The sequence below is a fragment of the Natator depressus genome, chromosome 1, assembly GCF_965152275.1.
Source record: "Natator depressus isolate rNatDep1 chromosome 1, rNatDep2.hap1, whole genome shotgun sequence".
Lineage (NCBI taxonomy): Eukaryota > Metazoa > Chordata > Testudines > Cheloniidae > Natator > Natator depressus.
The window spans coordinates 209,702,205-209,717,789 of NC_134234.1; the positions used below are offsets into that span (position 1 = coordinate 209,702,205).

General features: G+C 43.6%; 1 protein-coding gene across 2 annotated transcripts in view; it reads left to right on the top strand.

The window, feature by feature from the left end:
• The first annotated feature begins 1,860 nt into the window (after positions 1–1,860).
• Positions 1,861–15,585, top strand: part of KEL (Kell metallo-endopeptidase (Kell blood group)) — a 31,680-nt gene continuing 17,955 nt past the window's right edge. The window contains exons 1-5 of one of the 2 annotated variants that reach the window (XM_074948064.1): positions 1,861–2,022; positions 10,665–10,806; positions 12,489–12,692; positions 13,551–13,675; positions 14,607–14,753. In XM_074948064.1, the coding sequence (XP_074804165.1) occupies positions 1,996–2,022; positions 10,665–10,806; positions 12,489–12,692; positions 13,551–13,675; positions 14,607–14,753 (645 nt within the window). In that variant the 5' untranslated portion in view covers positions 1,861–1,995. Of the gene's footprint in view, positions 2,023–10,664; positions 10,855–12,488; positions 12,693–13,550; positions 13,676–14,606; positions 14,754–15,585 lie in introns of both variants that reach the window. The other variant, XM_074948055.1, reaches the window with a different exon arrangement.

A 15,585-nucleotide genomic window follows, 5' to 3' on the forward strand; every position in this document is an offset into this window, starting at 1 on the left:
AATCATGAGCTGAGCAGTAGGTAGAAGTTAAATTGTGCAGGGCCTTGAAGGCAAAGACAAAGAGCTTGAATATAATATAAATACTCTAATTCATCTTGCCAGTTGTCTGAGAGAACACATGCCAAAGTGAAGACATGGGCATGAGGGTCCAGGCCATCTGTCAGGAGAGCCTTATCAACCAGTCTGAGGACAGATTGAGTACCTCAGTCACATGATATAAATCACTCTGTCACTTCACAGCTATTCTCCCTATACTGGTTGGGGACAATAGTTTATGCTGCTCAGGGGATGACAGAGGCTGTGCTAAATAAAGGAACCATGAGGCTGAAGTGGGTTACCTATTCCCACCCTATTCAGGATCCTGGTTCATTGTTCAGGGGCTCCTAATTTAAATAAGTAACTGGTGGTTTGACATAACATCTCTCAGGTCACACCAAGTCATGTGTCCCTGTGTCTGTCAAATGGTTCTGAACATTCTGAAACATGATGCCCTCAGTCTCAGAGACTTGATTTGGGGTGACCCAAGAGCTATTTTCTGATACACAGCTAGATGCAAATTCGAGGAGCATTTGTAAAATGGAGGCTGAGCTGGGGGTGACACAGGGTAAAACACTGCACAAAAAGAAAACTTCTACAGGGACCTCCATGTTCCAGGCTATTCAGAATCATCAGATGGATATGGAGATGTATGACTTGGGGTAACACAGAAGTATAAGGAACTGGGGATAAGTAATTGACTTCAGCTTCATAAGGGATCAATATCCTTATCTCATAATTATAAAACTATGAATCTGCATGTGCACTTCACGGATACACAAATAACCTCACTGTAAGATTTTTTTTGGGGGGGGGCGCTAATATTTGGGAAATTTCTGAATGCCTGAACTGGAATCCAAGCCAATTTGTACATCCCAAAGGCAGTGTGGGAAGACAATGGCACATTCATCTGGAGAGTCTGTCAGAGTGGAGTGGTGAGGGAGGACCCTGCCCCTGGACCTCTGCTCAGGTCTAACCTTTCTGTAAACTCTCACCCCCCCAAATAGGGCCCAGCCACCCCTCTGTAACTGTCCTTCCCTGTCACTGAGCTTTAGGGGTCTTGGGGGAAGTAACCTAGACTCCCACTCCATTCATGAAACCTTCAAGGGACCACCAGCTGCTTTCTCTAAGCAGAGGAACCACGCCTCTTAAATCGTCCCAGGAACAGTCTTCAGGGAAGTGGGCTGCTGCTATTTTGAACCAAGCTGGAATGCACACAGGGTGCACCTGCCACCCTGGAATGTATACTGGGTGCAGAAGGAAGAGAATCAGAATTCCATTTCTTCTCCTGCTGGAAATAGATACTGGTGCTTTTGTAGAAGCAGCAGGAGAAGCACATCTGGATTTTTGCACCTTCTGCGGGTGGAGGAGCACCAGAATGTGCTCCTCATTATAAGTGTCATTATCTTGGAGGTTAGCAGAGGCCTCAGGGTTCAGACAGGCAGGTTCAGCAGGTTCAGACAGGCAGTTAGAATATCAGAGCAGGCATGTGGAGTGGAGGGAACAGCAGGGCAGCTGGGGTAGGAAAGAAGAAGCGGTGAGTTGGCAGGGGGAAAAAATTGCATATTTGTGACCAACATGGGTTCCTGGCATGGCAGAGAGAGGGCAGGTGCACAGGGTAACTCAGACAGATAGGCTGTGGTGGAACCTTGTTCCCCCAAAGGGAAGGAGAAAGCGAAAATGCACTGACGGGGGAGGAACGGGTATCAGCAGGAGAAGGTGGGCGGGGAGCTGCAGAAATGTATCCATATCTCTCTCTCTCGGCCTCCTGTTTTCTTTAAGGGTGTTTTTCAAAGCCCTTTTTCTCATCTCCTCCTCCTCCGAGCACTCAGCCAAGGTGGGAAGGAGAGACTGTCTGTGATCTGAACTGTGTTCTTTACCAGCTCTTGGGTAGGAGTAGGGCATAAACAACCTAGCAGCAGCAGCAGTAACCATACAGGGAGCAGGAGAGTCTCCACAATGAATGGCATAAGGACGCCTCAGCAGGTAGGGAAAGAGCTCTAGTCCCCTATTCATATCATTTAACACAGTTGTGCTCCCTCTCTTTTCCTTCCTTTCTATGTCTCTCTTTCACTCTTACCCTGCTCTGTGCCCTCAGGGGGGTTGAACAGCTGGACTCAATCGCACTTGAGAGTTGGGGTACAAAAGCACTTGCACAGGGCCCAACACTAGGGGTTCAGGTTCCAGCATGGGGATCTACAAAGTTTGAGTTTCAACTTTGTTTTGGATTTGCCTAATTTACACATAGATAACTCCTGGCTCCCCCTCCCTGCTGCCGGTGAGACAAGATATCAGAGTTTTCTGTCTCTATATTTATCTGTATCCCCTGCTTTGCCCACATTTGTCTCTAAGAGTCTTTCTTTCCATATTTCTGTATCAGAGTGAGTGAATTTGCGGGGGAGGCTCATTTTGCACGATTCCAGTTGGTAACTGCTGCTAGAACCACCAGTTACAATTCAGAGTCATCCCAGTGGGCAGTTTTGTCTTGGAGTTGCTGTCCACAGTTAAAGATTTTAGAAAACCGGTTCCCACTGGTGGCCATTTTGAGGTTATACTGAGACCTAAGTGAACAATTTGCAACAAATAATGTATCTGATGAGGTTTTTTTATAGTATCCACAATTTGTCCACACACAAATTGCAGAATTCCAGATACACTCTTTATTCAGAATTATTTGCAATTTTTTTCAACATTTTTTTTTAGTGTGAGCTCATTCTTCAGTTGGAAATACTTGCAAATTGAAAATCACATTGTATTGGCTAATTATATGTCATGTGGTTTTGTTTCTCTTTCCTGACTAGATGTCTTATGTAATTAATCAACATAACTGCACATTTATAATCAAATGTACATTTGCCAAGTAGGGCTAATTTGGTTAAATATATAAGATCCAAATGGAACAGAAACAATACCATATGAGTTATGTAACTAATCAACATAACATTAATTTCAAAATGTCTATTAGGTTATAATTAAAGCTGTTGAATTCAGCAAAAAGCAGAGTTCATAAGCCTTTGTTTGTATTCTAAATTGCTGTTCCATTTGTTCGTGTTCATACCCATTTTTATTTTCTGTTCGGACAAATGGGGTTTTGTTGGCATGTATATTTGGGGAATGGCTGTTTTACATACAAATACCCATATTCTCATGAGAACAAGAGTAGTTGTCATTCATTATTTCAATTTTTTATTGGCTGTTTTTATGCTTCACACTTTTCAGTCTTCCAGGCCAGGGTTCAGCAAACCATCTCTGTTCAGCAAAGCACTTTAGTATATACTTCACTTTCAATGTGTGCTTCAATCCCACATTTTCCAGGGATTTATGCACATGCTTGAGTGCCTTGCTAAACAGAGATGGATTTAAGCATGTGCTAAAGTGTTTTGCTGGATTGGGGCTCCAAATCTGAGAGGATAAGGTCTTTGGTGCAAGTGCACCCACAGAAATCAGGCCCAGATTAAACAATGTGCACTGGGTGCACTTGCACAGGGCCCCCCATATCAAGTTTTGCCCAGTTGCCCCTCCACTATGATGGAGGGGTGTTGGGACCCTGTGCACCAGGTTGCAGCACCACTCAGGTTTGGATCAGCCAGTCCTCTGTCATGATGGAGCAGGGCGCTGGGCCAAATCTGAGTGGTAGTGTGACCCTGGGTGCCAGGTCACAATGCCTGGAGCAGGGAGCCGGACAGAGCCCCGTGGGACAGGAACCGCTGCCCGGGTGGTAAGTGTGAGGCAGGCTTGTTCTCCAACCCACCCACTTCACCCACCGCTTCCTGGGACCTCCCATCTGCCCTGTGACAGTATTAGGATTGTAGTGCTGAGGCGGAGGGTGCTGCTGCTTGTGGCCAGTGCTCCCGCAGCAGGGCAAGGAGGAGGAGGCATTGTGCCTCCCATTGAATCAGGAGACTACATCCACCCCTGCATGTGATTACAGTGGCAAATCATGCCTCAGGCCCACTGAATAGCAAGTGGTCAAAGTGAACAGTTTGTGAACAACCCAATGGCTGAAAATAATTCATTCAAGTTATTTAGAGAATACTTACAAATAATAGCTCTGATTCACCACTGCCTTGCACCTTTTGTTTCATCATTTACACCCATACTGAGTGCAAATTAGATGTAAAATGCTACCATTCTGCTTTGGTAGTGTTCTACACCTGCTTTGTGCTCATTTTGCACAAGTGTAAATGTTAATGACAAGGGAGAACCAGGCCCAGTGAATGCATAGGCAGAAATCTGTCACAAACAGAAAAAGGGCTAAATTATTTGGAGAATTTATTTGCAAGAAATAATTTTACTAGCTTTAACTGTAACAGTCTCAGTTCATGTCCTCCTAGTTTATAAATCACATGGTTGTTGTATCAACCAGACAAGGTACTAACAAGCTTCAACAGGACTTTATTTTCAAAGTGGAAACCTTTTTACCAAGCTGCTTCTGCACCCTCTGTAGCTCTCTCCCAGCCTCTCAACTCCTCCCCCCTCCTTCCTGTTTCCTGTCCTTTCAGACTCCCAACAGCCCCTGCTCCCAATTCTAATAATTACAAACAACATCTAAACACCACATTTCCTCCTCGCTTAAGAAACTCTCCCAATTAAAATAAACATTGTTGTTCTAACCACAGGAACAAATATGAAACACGACACTATATTGTTGGCAAAAATATTACACTGAAAACACTGTAGATACTACATAAATAGTCTCTAGTCCAGACAGGAGGTCATCTGGGTCTGACAGGCCGTCTCTGAAGCCCTGGTTCCAGTGTAATGTCTTGTGGTGTTGGTACTACGGTGAAGTCATCCACTGCAGACTGGGTGTTGGCATAATTTTCTCTTGGTGCATAGGCAGGTGCAAGATAAGAAGCATTCCATACCCACCCATCAGAAAGTCAATCGGTGTAAGGTCCTTTCTTCTCTATGATTTTAAGAGGAGCTGTGAATTTATGGTCCCCTTTGTGTAAAATTCCTGGTTTTCGTATTCTAACAAAGGAACTACACTCAAACTTTGGTTCCTTAGCATCTCACCGCTTGTCTGTGAAAGCCTTATACTTTGCTTGGCTCTGTTCAGCTGTTTTTCTCACATCGTCCTTGGTTGGGGCATCAGGTCTTGCCTTTAACAATCCAGCAACGTTCAGTTTAGTATTCATCTGTTTCCCACGCAGTAACTCTGTGGGTGATCTTTGCGTTGTGGCATATCTTGTAGCCTGGTATGCTTGCAAGAAATCAGTAGTGAAGGGTATCCACAATCGTCCTTCCAGTATAGCCGTTTGCAAACTCTCTTTCAAACTTCTGTTAAATGGTTCGATTTCCCCATTGGCTTGAGGGTAATATAAGGATGACCTTCTGTGTAAAATGTTCCTCTGTGCTAGAAAAAATTCAAACTCCAGGGAAGTAAATTGACTACCATTATCTGAAACCAGTTCTTTGGGGTTACATTCCCTGCTAAAAACTGAAGAGAGGAACTTAATTACTGTATCAGAAGAGATTTGCGATGTAAACACAAATGTTTACTGTTTACTCAGGCCATTTACTGAAATAGTCTATTAAAGTCATGGCATAATGGCAGTCAATTGGAGCAGTATCAAAGGGTCCTACAACGTCAATTGCCAATTTTTCCCATGCAGATTCAGGAAGAGGAACAGGCTGTAATGGAGGGGTACATATCACTGCTGTCTTATCATGCATTTGGCAAGTGACACAGGATTTTATGAGTGCTTCAGTTTGAGAGTCCATCTGTGGCCACCAATACAGATCCTGTAGTCATTGTTTGGTTCAGACAATTCCCTGATGTGTATCTTGTGCCAGGTGTATGAGTTTTGACTGTAATTCTTCTGGCACAAGGAGCCGGTGTGTACCTCGTAGCACACAGCCATCAAACAAAGAAAGTTCATCCCGAACTCTAAAATAAGGCAGCAAAACTGAGTGGATGACTTATGTAATTAACCTACACACTGTAAATTCCAAATTGTGTATTTTACTCTTAAATAATCAGTTAGAAATTAGCTTCCAGTGACTATTCAAGCATTTGGGCTGAAATGGCAAATTTGGCAAGAGTTGGTGTTAGTAAAACTTGAGTGCCTGAATTTTCATGGAAAGCAAATAGGATTGTGAACATGGCTGAGTCAAAGTACACCTTCCCCTTCAGACTAATATTCTTAGAAAATTGTTTCCTTGCTTTGTTCACCTCTAGATATATCTTTGCTTTAGATGCCGATTCTTTCTCTTTCCTCTCCCTCCAACCACCAAGAATTTCTCCCACATTCAGCACTTCAGTAACTGAGCACTTTACAAAATTATCATTACCACAAGACAAAAGCTTCTTCCTTAGACACTCTGGGTTGGTTTTTTTCAGCGATTTCCTCTCCTCCTCTATCATCCCCTTTATTGCAGATGTGGGGAAAGATCAGCTGAAGAAACAAGTTTTATACTTTGCGCTAAGAGCTGTGAGCTCTGAGCTTATTTTTCATGGGAAGTGAATTCTATCCGCTTGAGCCAGCTGCTGAAAAAGCTCTGCCTTCTCCTCTCCCAGGATTAATTCTCCAGACTAACATTTTCATAGTTCCTTATTAGACATCTATGGAGACGGCCAAAGATCTTTTCTAGCGCTGCACTAGTTGAAATTATGGGCCAAAGATTCAGCAAAAAAATTCAAAAGTAAATTGAACAGTTTTGTTTTGTTCAAAATTTTTCACATTATTTTCAATTTTTGAAAAAAAAAAGGGAAAAGAAAATTAATTTTGAAAAAATGTGTTTTGAATTTCTGGATTCCCCCCCCCCATATCAGTTTTTACTCCTGCCCATTTTTTAAAAAGGCAAGGGGGTGTAAAAATGGGGGGAAGGGGAGTGATTTTCTCTCACTATATATACACATTTTCATACATTTCCTGTAGTGAATCATTTAAATAGAGATAGTCAGGTTTTTCCACGTATTTCTCTAACTTCTTTACCTTTTCTATCCCCCTTTTTCAGGGGAAGGAAGTTAGGAAGTAAGTAAAATTGAGAGAAACTCGGAAATTTCCAACTATTTTGAAATAAAAAATTCAAACGTTTAAAAGTTTTGGATATTTTAACATTTTTGTTTAGAAATTTTTCTAAACAAACAAGTCATCAACAATAATATATTTATTTATATATTTATTCACCAAAAAAAATTAATTAAACCCTATTTTTGGAGTCACACACACACACACATACACACACACACACACACACACACACACGTGTATCTGCCCAGGTGATTACTTGGCTTGGCTTGATTCTGTGTCTAACCTTAAAGACTGAAACAGAAAATTTGAATTTGGCCATTTATTCTGTGAGGAGCTCATGAAGTAAGCAGAGCTTTTGGGAGATCTGCTTTTATTGACATTGGAGCCTGCCTTAGCTCTGCTGCACTGCCGAATGGACTTTTAACGGCCCGGTCAGCGTTGCTGACCAGAGCCACCAGGGTCCCTTTTCGACCAGGTGTTCTGGATGCCTGGCAATCCTATCTTTATTAACATATGTAACCTATAAATGACATGGTCCATACCCCATTTGCCCATGCCCATGCCCCACCCTGGAATATCCAGTCCCCACAACATGGAGCAGCACTGGAAATGCTGACCCACTCCTCAGTCTCCTGTAAACCATTCAGACTCCACACTCCTTCATGAATTGAAGCTAGTGATGGCTTGGAGGTGAAAGGCTCTCTATCCTCTTCCTCAGTCTCCTCCAACCAGACAGCCAGTTTACCCACTCACTCCTCTCTTAGCTGGAAGGGGCAACCTGCACATGATAGGCTCCATATCCCATTCCTCAGTCCCCTGTAAGCTATCCAACTGTCTTGTACCCCACAACTTCAGGCCAGACTGGAAGATGTAAAAGCCTCCATATCCCATTGCCAAAACCCTTTGAGTATCCACACCTACCTGAGCTGAGACCAGACTGAAGCCAGAGACTATTTGAAAAATTCTGTAGATCAGTGGCACCCTTTCCCCCCTACAGTTTCCCAGAGCCATTTTATCCCCTTTGGACCTAAGGTCAAGGGTAGTTAGTTTGTGTTGGGCCACGTGTATCTAGCCATGAGAGGCAGAGGAGGCATTCCCCCATTCTGTATCTTCTTCCCACAGCACTAAGGGAGGAGATCAGTGTCCTTCTGAGCAGACCCAGGACATTGTTATTTCAAAAGTTGAATGTCATTCCTTCAAACCCAACATAAAATACAGATAAGCTAAATCCAAACGCTATTATTTGGAAATATGAAGTGTTTTAGGAACATTTGTTCTTGTCATGACCTTCACAGCACAGACCCTAAAATCTCAGCTTCTTCGCATTATTCAGAATTGTGGGTTTGGAGGGAGCACTGTAAATATCTGGTTTGTTTGCTTGCTTGCTTGCTTCTTTGTTTTAATCACTGTTCTTTAAACAGATGCATTATTTAATAAGGAAAATATTAATACACTTTATGTAGGGTCTACTGTGAATTATAGATTACACAGCAAATGAAAAGTCATATCTTGCTGCTTCCTGTCTTCTTATACCACAACTTTCAGCATTTGAGGAGGAGATATAAATACCCTTCAAAGACCACAAGACCACAGTACTCCAGGATTTTGAACACCTTGTAATCAGGCTGCCAACCTGAAAAACAGAGAAACATATTGCAGGGGCACGGAGGGGGCACAAGGGATGGTTTTGGAGGGAGTGAAGGAGTTGCACACAGAAGAAAAGGGTACCCACTCTCTCTGTTCTTAAGCCATGCAAATTCTCCCTCCCTTTCCACCCCTTCCCTGAGACTGTCTTCACTTTCAGAGTAAAACCCAGTGTGTGTTACCATCACAGTGGGGTGGAAGAAAACCATTTTTCTCCTTTTTTTGTGTTTGGTCTGGTCACTTTCTATGTTTTCTACCCTATATGTGCAGGCCCAGCTCCTGTGTATTTGATTTCCTTTCTCCTATTCCAAATCCTGCCTTAATTAGTTGGGGGCAGATTTTCAAAGGCACAGTTAGGCACCCATTGAAAGCCAATGGGAACTGGGCACCTAACTGGAATGTCTGCCTTTGAAAATCCCACATTAATGATTGTGCTGCCTTTCAAGGATGTAAAATACTAGATGTGCTAAGCATTATGGCCCCAGATCCATAAAAATATTGAGGCAGGTTCCTAAATTCCATTGAAATCAATGGAAGTTAGAAGCCTCAATACCTTTGTGGATCTGGGGCTAGAACCCTGCTTTTTGCTCTTCTTCTATTCAGCTCTGTATAGGATCTTATATCATGCTCATCACTATAGTGTGTGAGCAGCTTCCAGCAGAGGTAGGAGCACTTTCCAGCACTGCATTAAGCAGCGGGACTAACGTCTGCCATGTCTGGTTAGTTCTCTCGTATTCTCCCATGGGGAGAAGAATGTGTAGGAGTGTCATAAAAATAAAGGGAAGGGTAACCACCTTTCTGTATACAGTGCTATAAAATCCCTCCTGACCAGAGGCAAAACCGTTTTACCTGTTAAGGGTTAAGAAGCTAGGATAACCTCGCTGGCATCTGACCAAAATGACCAATGAGATGACAAGATACTTTCAAAGCTGGGGGTGGGGGGGAGGAAGAGAACAAAGGGTCTGTCTGTCTGTGTGATGCTTTTGTCAGGAACAGATCAGGAATGCAGTTTCAGAACTTCTGTTAGTTAGTAAGTAATCTAGCTAGAAATGCGTTAGATTTCCTTTTGTTTAATGGCTGGCAAAATAAGCTGTGCTGAATGGAATGTATATTCCTGCTTTTGTGTCTTTTTGTAACTTAAGGTTTTGCCTAGAGGGATTCTCTGCGTTTCGAATCTGATTACCATGTAAGGTATTTACCACCCTTAGTTTCTGGAGGAGTCCATTCCACACTCTCAGATCAGCCCCTGAGAAAGCTCTGTCTCCTGCACCAATGACCTTATAGAATCATAGAATATCAGGGTTGGAAGGGACCTCAGGAGGTCATCTAATCCAACCCCCTGCTCAAAGTAGGACCAATCCCCAATTTTTGCCCCAGATCCCTAAATGGCCCCCTCAAGGATTGAACTCACAACCCTGGGTTTGAGCAGGCCAATGCTCAAACCACTGAGCTATCCCTCCCCCTTCTGTTTCTATACCATCTCCCCATTCCTCCTCCCCCACCTGGGTTTTCTGTTATCTTTTCTCTGCTTTTATTATGATTATTGTTTATTATTAATCATGTTTATGGCAGTAGTGCCCAAGGCCTAGATACAAACACAAAGCAGCTGCTGGTCCCAGCCCAAAAGAGCTTACAGTCTGAACAGACCAGAGAGACACAGGGTTGGGGCAAGGGGGTAAAACACAAGCAGAATGAACAATGGGATGGCAGCATGTTAGTGCCATGATTTTGGGGGAGGATTTGAGAGGGTCAGCTAAATGGAAAGAAAGGGAAGGATCGCTGCAGTTGGTGAGGAAGAGGTGCAGAAACTGCTGTTGAGGGTTCTGCAAGGCATGGATAGAAGCAACTGGGGAACTGGTACAATTACTAATGTCTCTGGTTACCACCCCTCCTGTGTCAATACTAGTTGAACAGGTGGAGCTAGGAAGGCATGTGACCTGGTGTGACTTTAATAGGAATGTTTCTCTCTTCATCTCCTCTCTTTTCCTCACTCCCCCTTTTCAGGCCTGTGAGGAGGATCCGAGAGAGGCTTCAAAGAAAGGAAGATGGCTCCGGGGGAAGAGCCTGCTCCTGTGTGCTCTCATGCTCAGCACTGTCCTTGGGTTTGCATTGCTTCTTGCCTACACCATCCTGACCGGTGGCCTGGGTACAAGACATGACAGTCCTTCTCCTTTCCCTCACACCCGACCCACCAGTGAGACCCCTTCCTCTCTCCTCTCCCTTCATTGCCTTTTGGGCTGAGCATCTATGCGAGGTCCAGGCCCTGGATGATTCCTAAATCTTAGGAAAACAAATGTCTGAAGTAAATAAATTGTAATAAAGAGATATTGCCCTACCCCTCTCCAAGCCCTCCCTGCCATGTGAAGGCCTCCTCACTCCCAAGCTTCCTGCCAACCTAGTGTGGCCTGGCCCAGCTTCCATGAAGAGCAGCACTGCACCTTCTAAAAGCTATTGTATTACAGTACTCTCATCCCCTTTCTCTTACCCACAGCTTCTGTATCCCTGAGCAGTATTGGTCTGTCTGTAGGTGACCCAGCAGAAATAGGGATAAGTGTGGAATTTGGGGCTGGGGCTTGGAATTGCCCCTCCTTTCCATCCCTGAATTCATAGGCCCATCCTAGTTTTCACAGGTCCAACCAATGGAATCCTTGTACTAATAAGACAATTAGAGAGTTCCTGTCAGTGGCAGAGCTGGAAATAGAGCCCAGGAATCCAGATCCACAAGCAGTCCACTTTTCTAACCACTAGACAGATCTCTGCTATAAAGGATCTATAAATATGAAGAGGCCAAGTCATACATATCCTGTTCCCCAGTTTACTTATTTTCCCCTTAGCTGGCATTTCCTTTTAACTCCTCTCCTATCCTTTCCCCATTTGTGAGGGCTGGGGATACCCTCACTATAGACCCCTAGAAGGCTGCATTATTTCAAATCTCCCACCTTTTCCCACGTACATCATACCAACCAGTGAAGGTCTGAGCCCTACTTGTATATTATACAGCACTTTGTTTAGGGCAGTTTCCTATGTCTCAGACAGACAATGGCCCTTCCACCCTTCACCTTGAGACATTATGCTGCAGCCTATGGCCTTGTCTAGACACAAACATCCAAGGGTTTAACTAAAGATGTATTATTATTTTGACTGAAGAGTAGCTTATTTCAGCGAAGAACTGACTTAACTGGAAACCAACATAAACCACTCTTAAAACAAAATAAGAATGTCTACCCAGGAGTTTACACATGCTTAATTAAATCAGTTTTTAAATCAACATAAGTTGGACTGGTACAACTTTCCTCTGTAGAAAAGGTGTGACAGATTTCACTTTTGGGAAATGCTTCCTGATAGATCATTGTTCAGGTTTCTCTCTTTTCCCCTAGCTATGCCCTTCTCTTCCTCTCTGGTGTTTACACCCTTCTTAACCTTGTAATGGTTATCATATTCCCTTGGGGTCATTACTTGGCCAAACACCCACTGACACAGTGAATGTGGTAAGAAGATGGAAATAGGAGAAGTTCGTTGATAATCAGCTTTGTGGCCGCTTGGGTTGTGCCAAGATGGGACCTCCTCCCTGGGGTGACCCTACAGCCTTTATTTTAATGGCTTCCCTTAATTGGTACTTATTGTCATCCATCCACAAAGTCAGACATAGGATAACACTTTATTCTCTGTTCAGCAATCGTTTTTCAAAGAATCCAACACTGTGCCAAAAGCATAGAATTTTTACCACAAATAAAACTTCAAAATAACCTCTCTCCTATATTTTCATACAGTTGTCCTGAATTTCCTTCACCCTGCTAATGATGGCTCCTGTCTTTGCTTCTTGCCCAGAACCTTGTGACACTGAGGAATGTCTCACGCTCCTGGCCAGACTCCTGGAGGTGAGAAATGCCACCATAGACCCCTGTGAGGATTTTTATGGCTATGCCTGTGGCAACTGGGAAGCCAACCACTTGCGCACGGAGACTATGGAGTCATCAAATGTGTTTGATGTCCTGCTGGAAGAAAACCAGCTGATCCTGAAGAGGCTCTTAGGTAGGGAGGGGAGATGGATGGTGTATGTACTGCCAGCATCCTCTTCAGTCAGAGATGTGATTACTGACATACAACAGTGCAGCCATTCCCAACAGGGACCAAACCCAACCCGTCACCTCTCTGTCACTGCAACCACAAGCATGAACCCCAGCATGCACCAGTATGGGACCACACCACTGGGAATAACACCATCCCCCTGTCACCACAACCCCCAACATGCATCACTACAACCTTCCCCAGAAAATGATCAAACAATTTCAGTCACCATAGACACAGTAACAACCACATGGTCTCTCACTTTAGCCCCTTAAAGTCCAAATCATTTTCCTGACATCTCACACCGCCACTGTTGAAGTAGCCGTGCCAATCAGGCAGCAATACAACCAACCGTGCATTGACACACAACCACCCCCATGTTATCTCCCTGTCATTGCCACCAGAGCTATAGCCATCCTAGATGGGAACATAAAGCTCTCTTGGGATTCTCCAGTGCTGACTTGTGACTGTATCCCTCTGTCTCTTAGATTTCGGATGTGATCATGTCTCTCATTACTCTCTTGGCCCCTAAAAACTATAGCAGAAACCTCCTTGCTTACAGCTAAAGCTACTGCTTTGGTTTAGGTGATTGTGGGTTGTACTTTTTAGTGTGGAAAATCCAGATTTGATCTGCACTGGTGACCATGGCGTTTATCTATGCAGCTCCAGTATGCTATATTTCATCATGGATTATCAAACAAGCTGTAGTTCCTGCTTCAGGATGCACATTACCTCTTACCAACCCCACCTCCTCACCTGATGCTGCTTCTTGCTCTTCTTTAATTTTTGGCTCGTTAGCGTTGTGTGCTTTCCTTTTCTCAGAGGTTCCACAGCTCAGGGTTGAAGGCTCAGCCAAGGGAAAAGCCATCCAGTTCTACCACTCCTGCATGGATACCCAACAGATAGAAGCAGAAGGGGCTCAGCCATTGAAGGAGCTCATAAATCAGGTGATCATTGTTCACACTATATTATTTCTGAGCATACGTATACCCTTACACTTCAGAAAAGAGTTCTACCAGGAAAAGGATAGAAAACAATAGGGGGAAAGGTAATCTGCTTCATTATTTGCTCCTTCATTATTGCACTTGCCAGCACCAGGTCATTGGTGACTAAGGTGTCAGTGATGGCAAGTTGGTGGCTTCTGCCCATGGAATGAGTATAATTTGTAAATGAGGAGTCATAGCCTAATTTATAACTGACGAGACTCCATGGCACAAACAGCATTTCCCTAATAGATATGATGGGCCCAACGCTCATACTTGGCTGCCTGATTTCAGGCCCTGACTATGTATTTATTACCTTAATGTCCGTTCAGGCAAGTGCAGCCTTGCAGTTTCAGAATTCCTCCCATCCTGAAGGCAGGGATATTTTTATTAACAGAAACTCAGTGTAATTCAATAAGATCCAGCCTGCAGGATAGGAAACTCCCTGCAAAAAACAGATGGAATTTTGGGGCCCAATGAATGTATGATCTGATTTAAGCACCTAAATCCCCAAGTATGAAAAATGAGCCCTAACTGCCCTGCTTGAGGGTCACAGTGAAGTGTAGACACTTTCCTTTCATCCCCCTCTACCTTCTTAAGTCACCTGTGGCCGTCATGTGGCTTTCTCTCAATCTCTTGCCCTCCCCTGCCCTGTATGGCAATTTTATGTCATTCCATAAAGTGACAGGGTCACTTTAGGGTCACACAGTGAGTGTGAAGATTTTCATGGGTTCTTCCCATTCTTCTTCATTATTTATATTGATCCTGAACCTTGGCTGTCATATTCATCATGTTCCATGGGGTGGAATTTGGAAATCAGTATCCAGCAGCTGTTCTTGCTTCTCTTTCCACCAGTGGTGATCAGTAAGTTCTCTGTTTGTCACTCTTTCCTCAGGTTGGTGGCTGGAACTTCACAGGCCCCGGGAAACAAACCGATTTTAACCAGACCCTGCAAACACTCATGGGCAAATACAACACTTTCCCCTTCTTCAGAGCATATGTGGGACCCAGCTCTTCTGACCCCAGCACCAATATTATCCAGGTGAGAGGATCAGCAGGAGATGGCAGTCGGAAAGGACAGAGTCAGAGCAGTACCTATTGGCCTTTAGGATCAAACAACTGCTTAAGCTACTGCGAGTGGAAACTGGACATATCTTATGAGTATTATAAACACATTAGCTCCATAAAAAGATCTCTGCAAATCTATGCAATTAAAACAAACAAGAAGAACTGTTTTGCCATGCAGTGTGTAATTAAGCCGTGGAACTCACTGCTGCAGGATATCGTTGATGCTACTAGATCATTGAGACTAGAAGAGGATTAGGCACTTTCATGAACTGAACCAACACCAGCAGTAACACTATGTAAGGGACAAATTGTTTTGGTCATCAATCCTCATGAGCTGGGAGGCCAAGGAGTCCTCCTTGCTCCAGTTTTATAATATTACATAATAAGGTATGCTGTGGATATTTTAAAGCCTGTGTCTGCCAGAGACTGGAGACCAGATACTATTTTGTACCAGTTCCTTTTCTTACATTTTCCACTAATTTCTTAATTTTGTAATTACTTTTTTAAAAACAACAACAACCTTTATCATTCATTTCTGGAAATTGAGCATATGGGGAGTGGGTTAGGGTGAGCACATGCAGGTAAAGTTATTTCCCTTTCTCCCCCCCTTTATCTGCCCTTGTCTAGTTATACAGTAAGCTGTCTTAGAAGGGACTGGCTCTCGTTATGTGCATAGAACAATGGGGCCCTGGTCTCAGATGGGTCTCTTGGCATCACTTATTATAAACAAGTTATGAATTTGTATTTATTATATGTAATAATAATTAGGGCTGTCAAGTGATGAAAAAAGTCACGATTAATTGCAT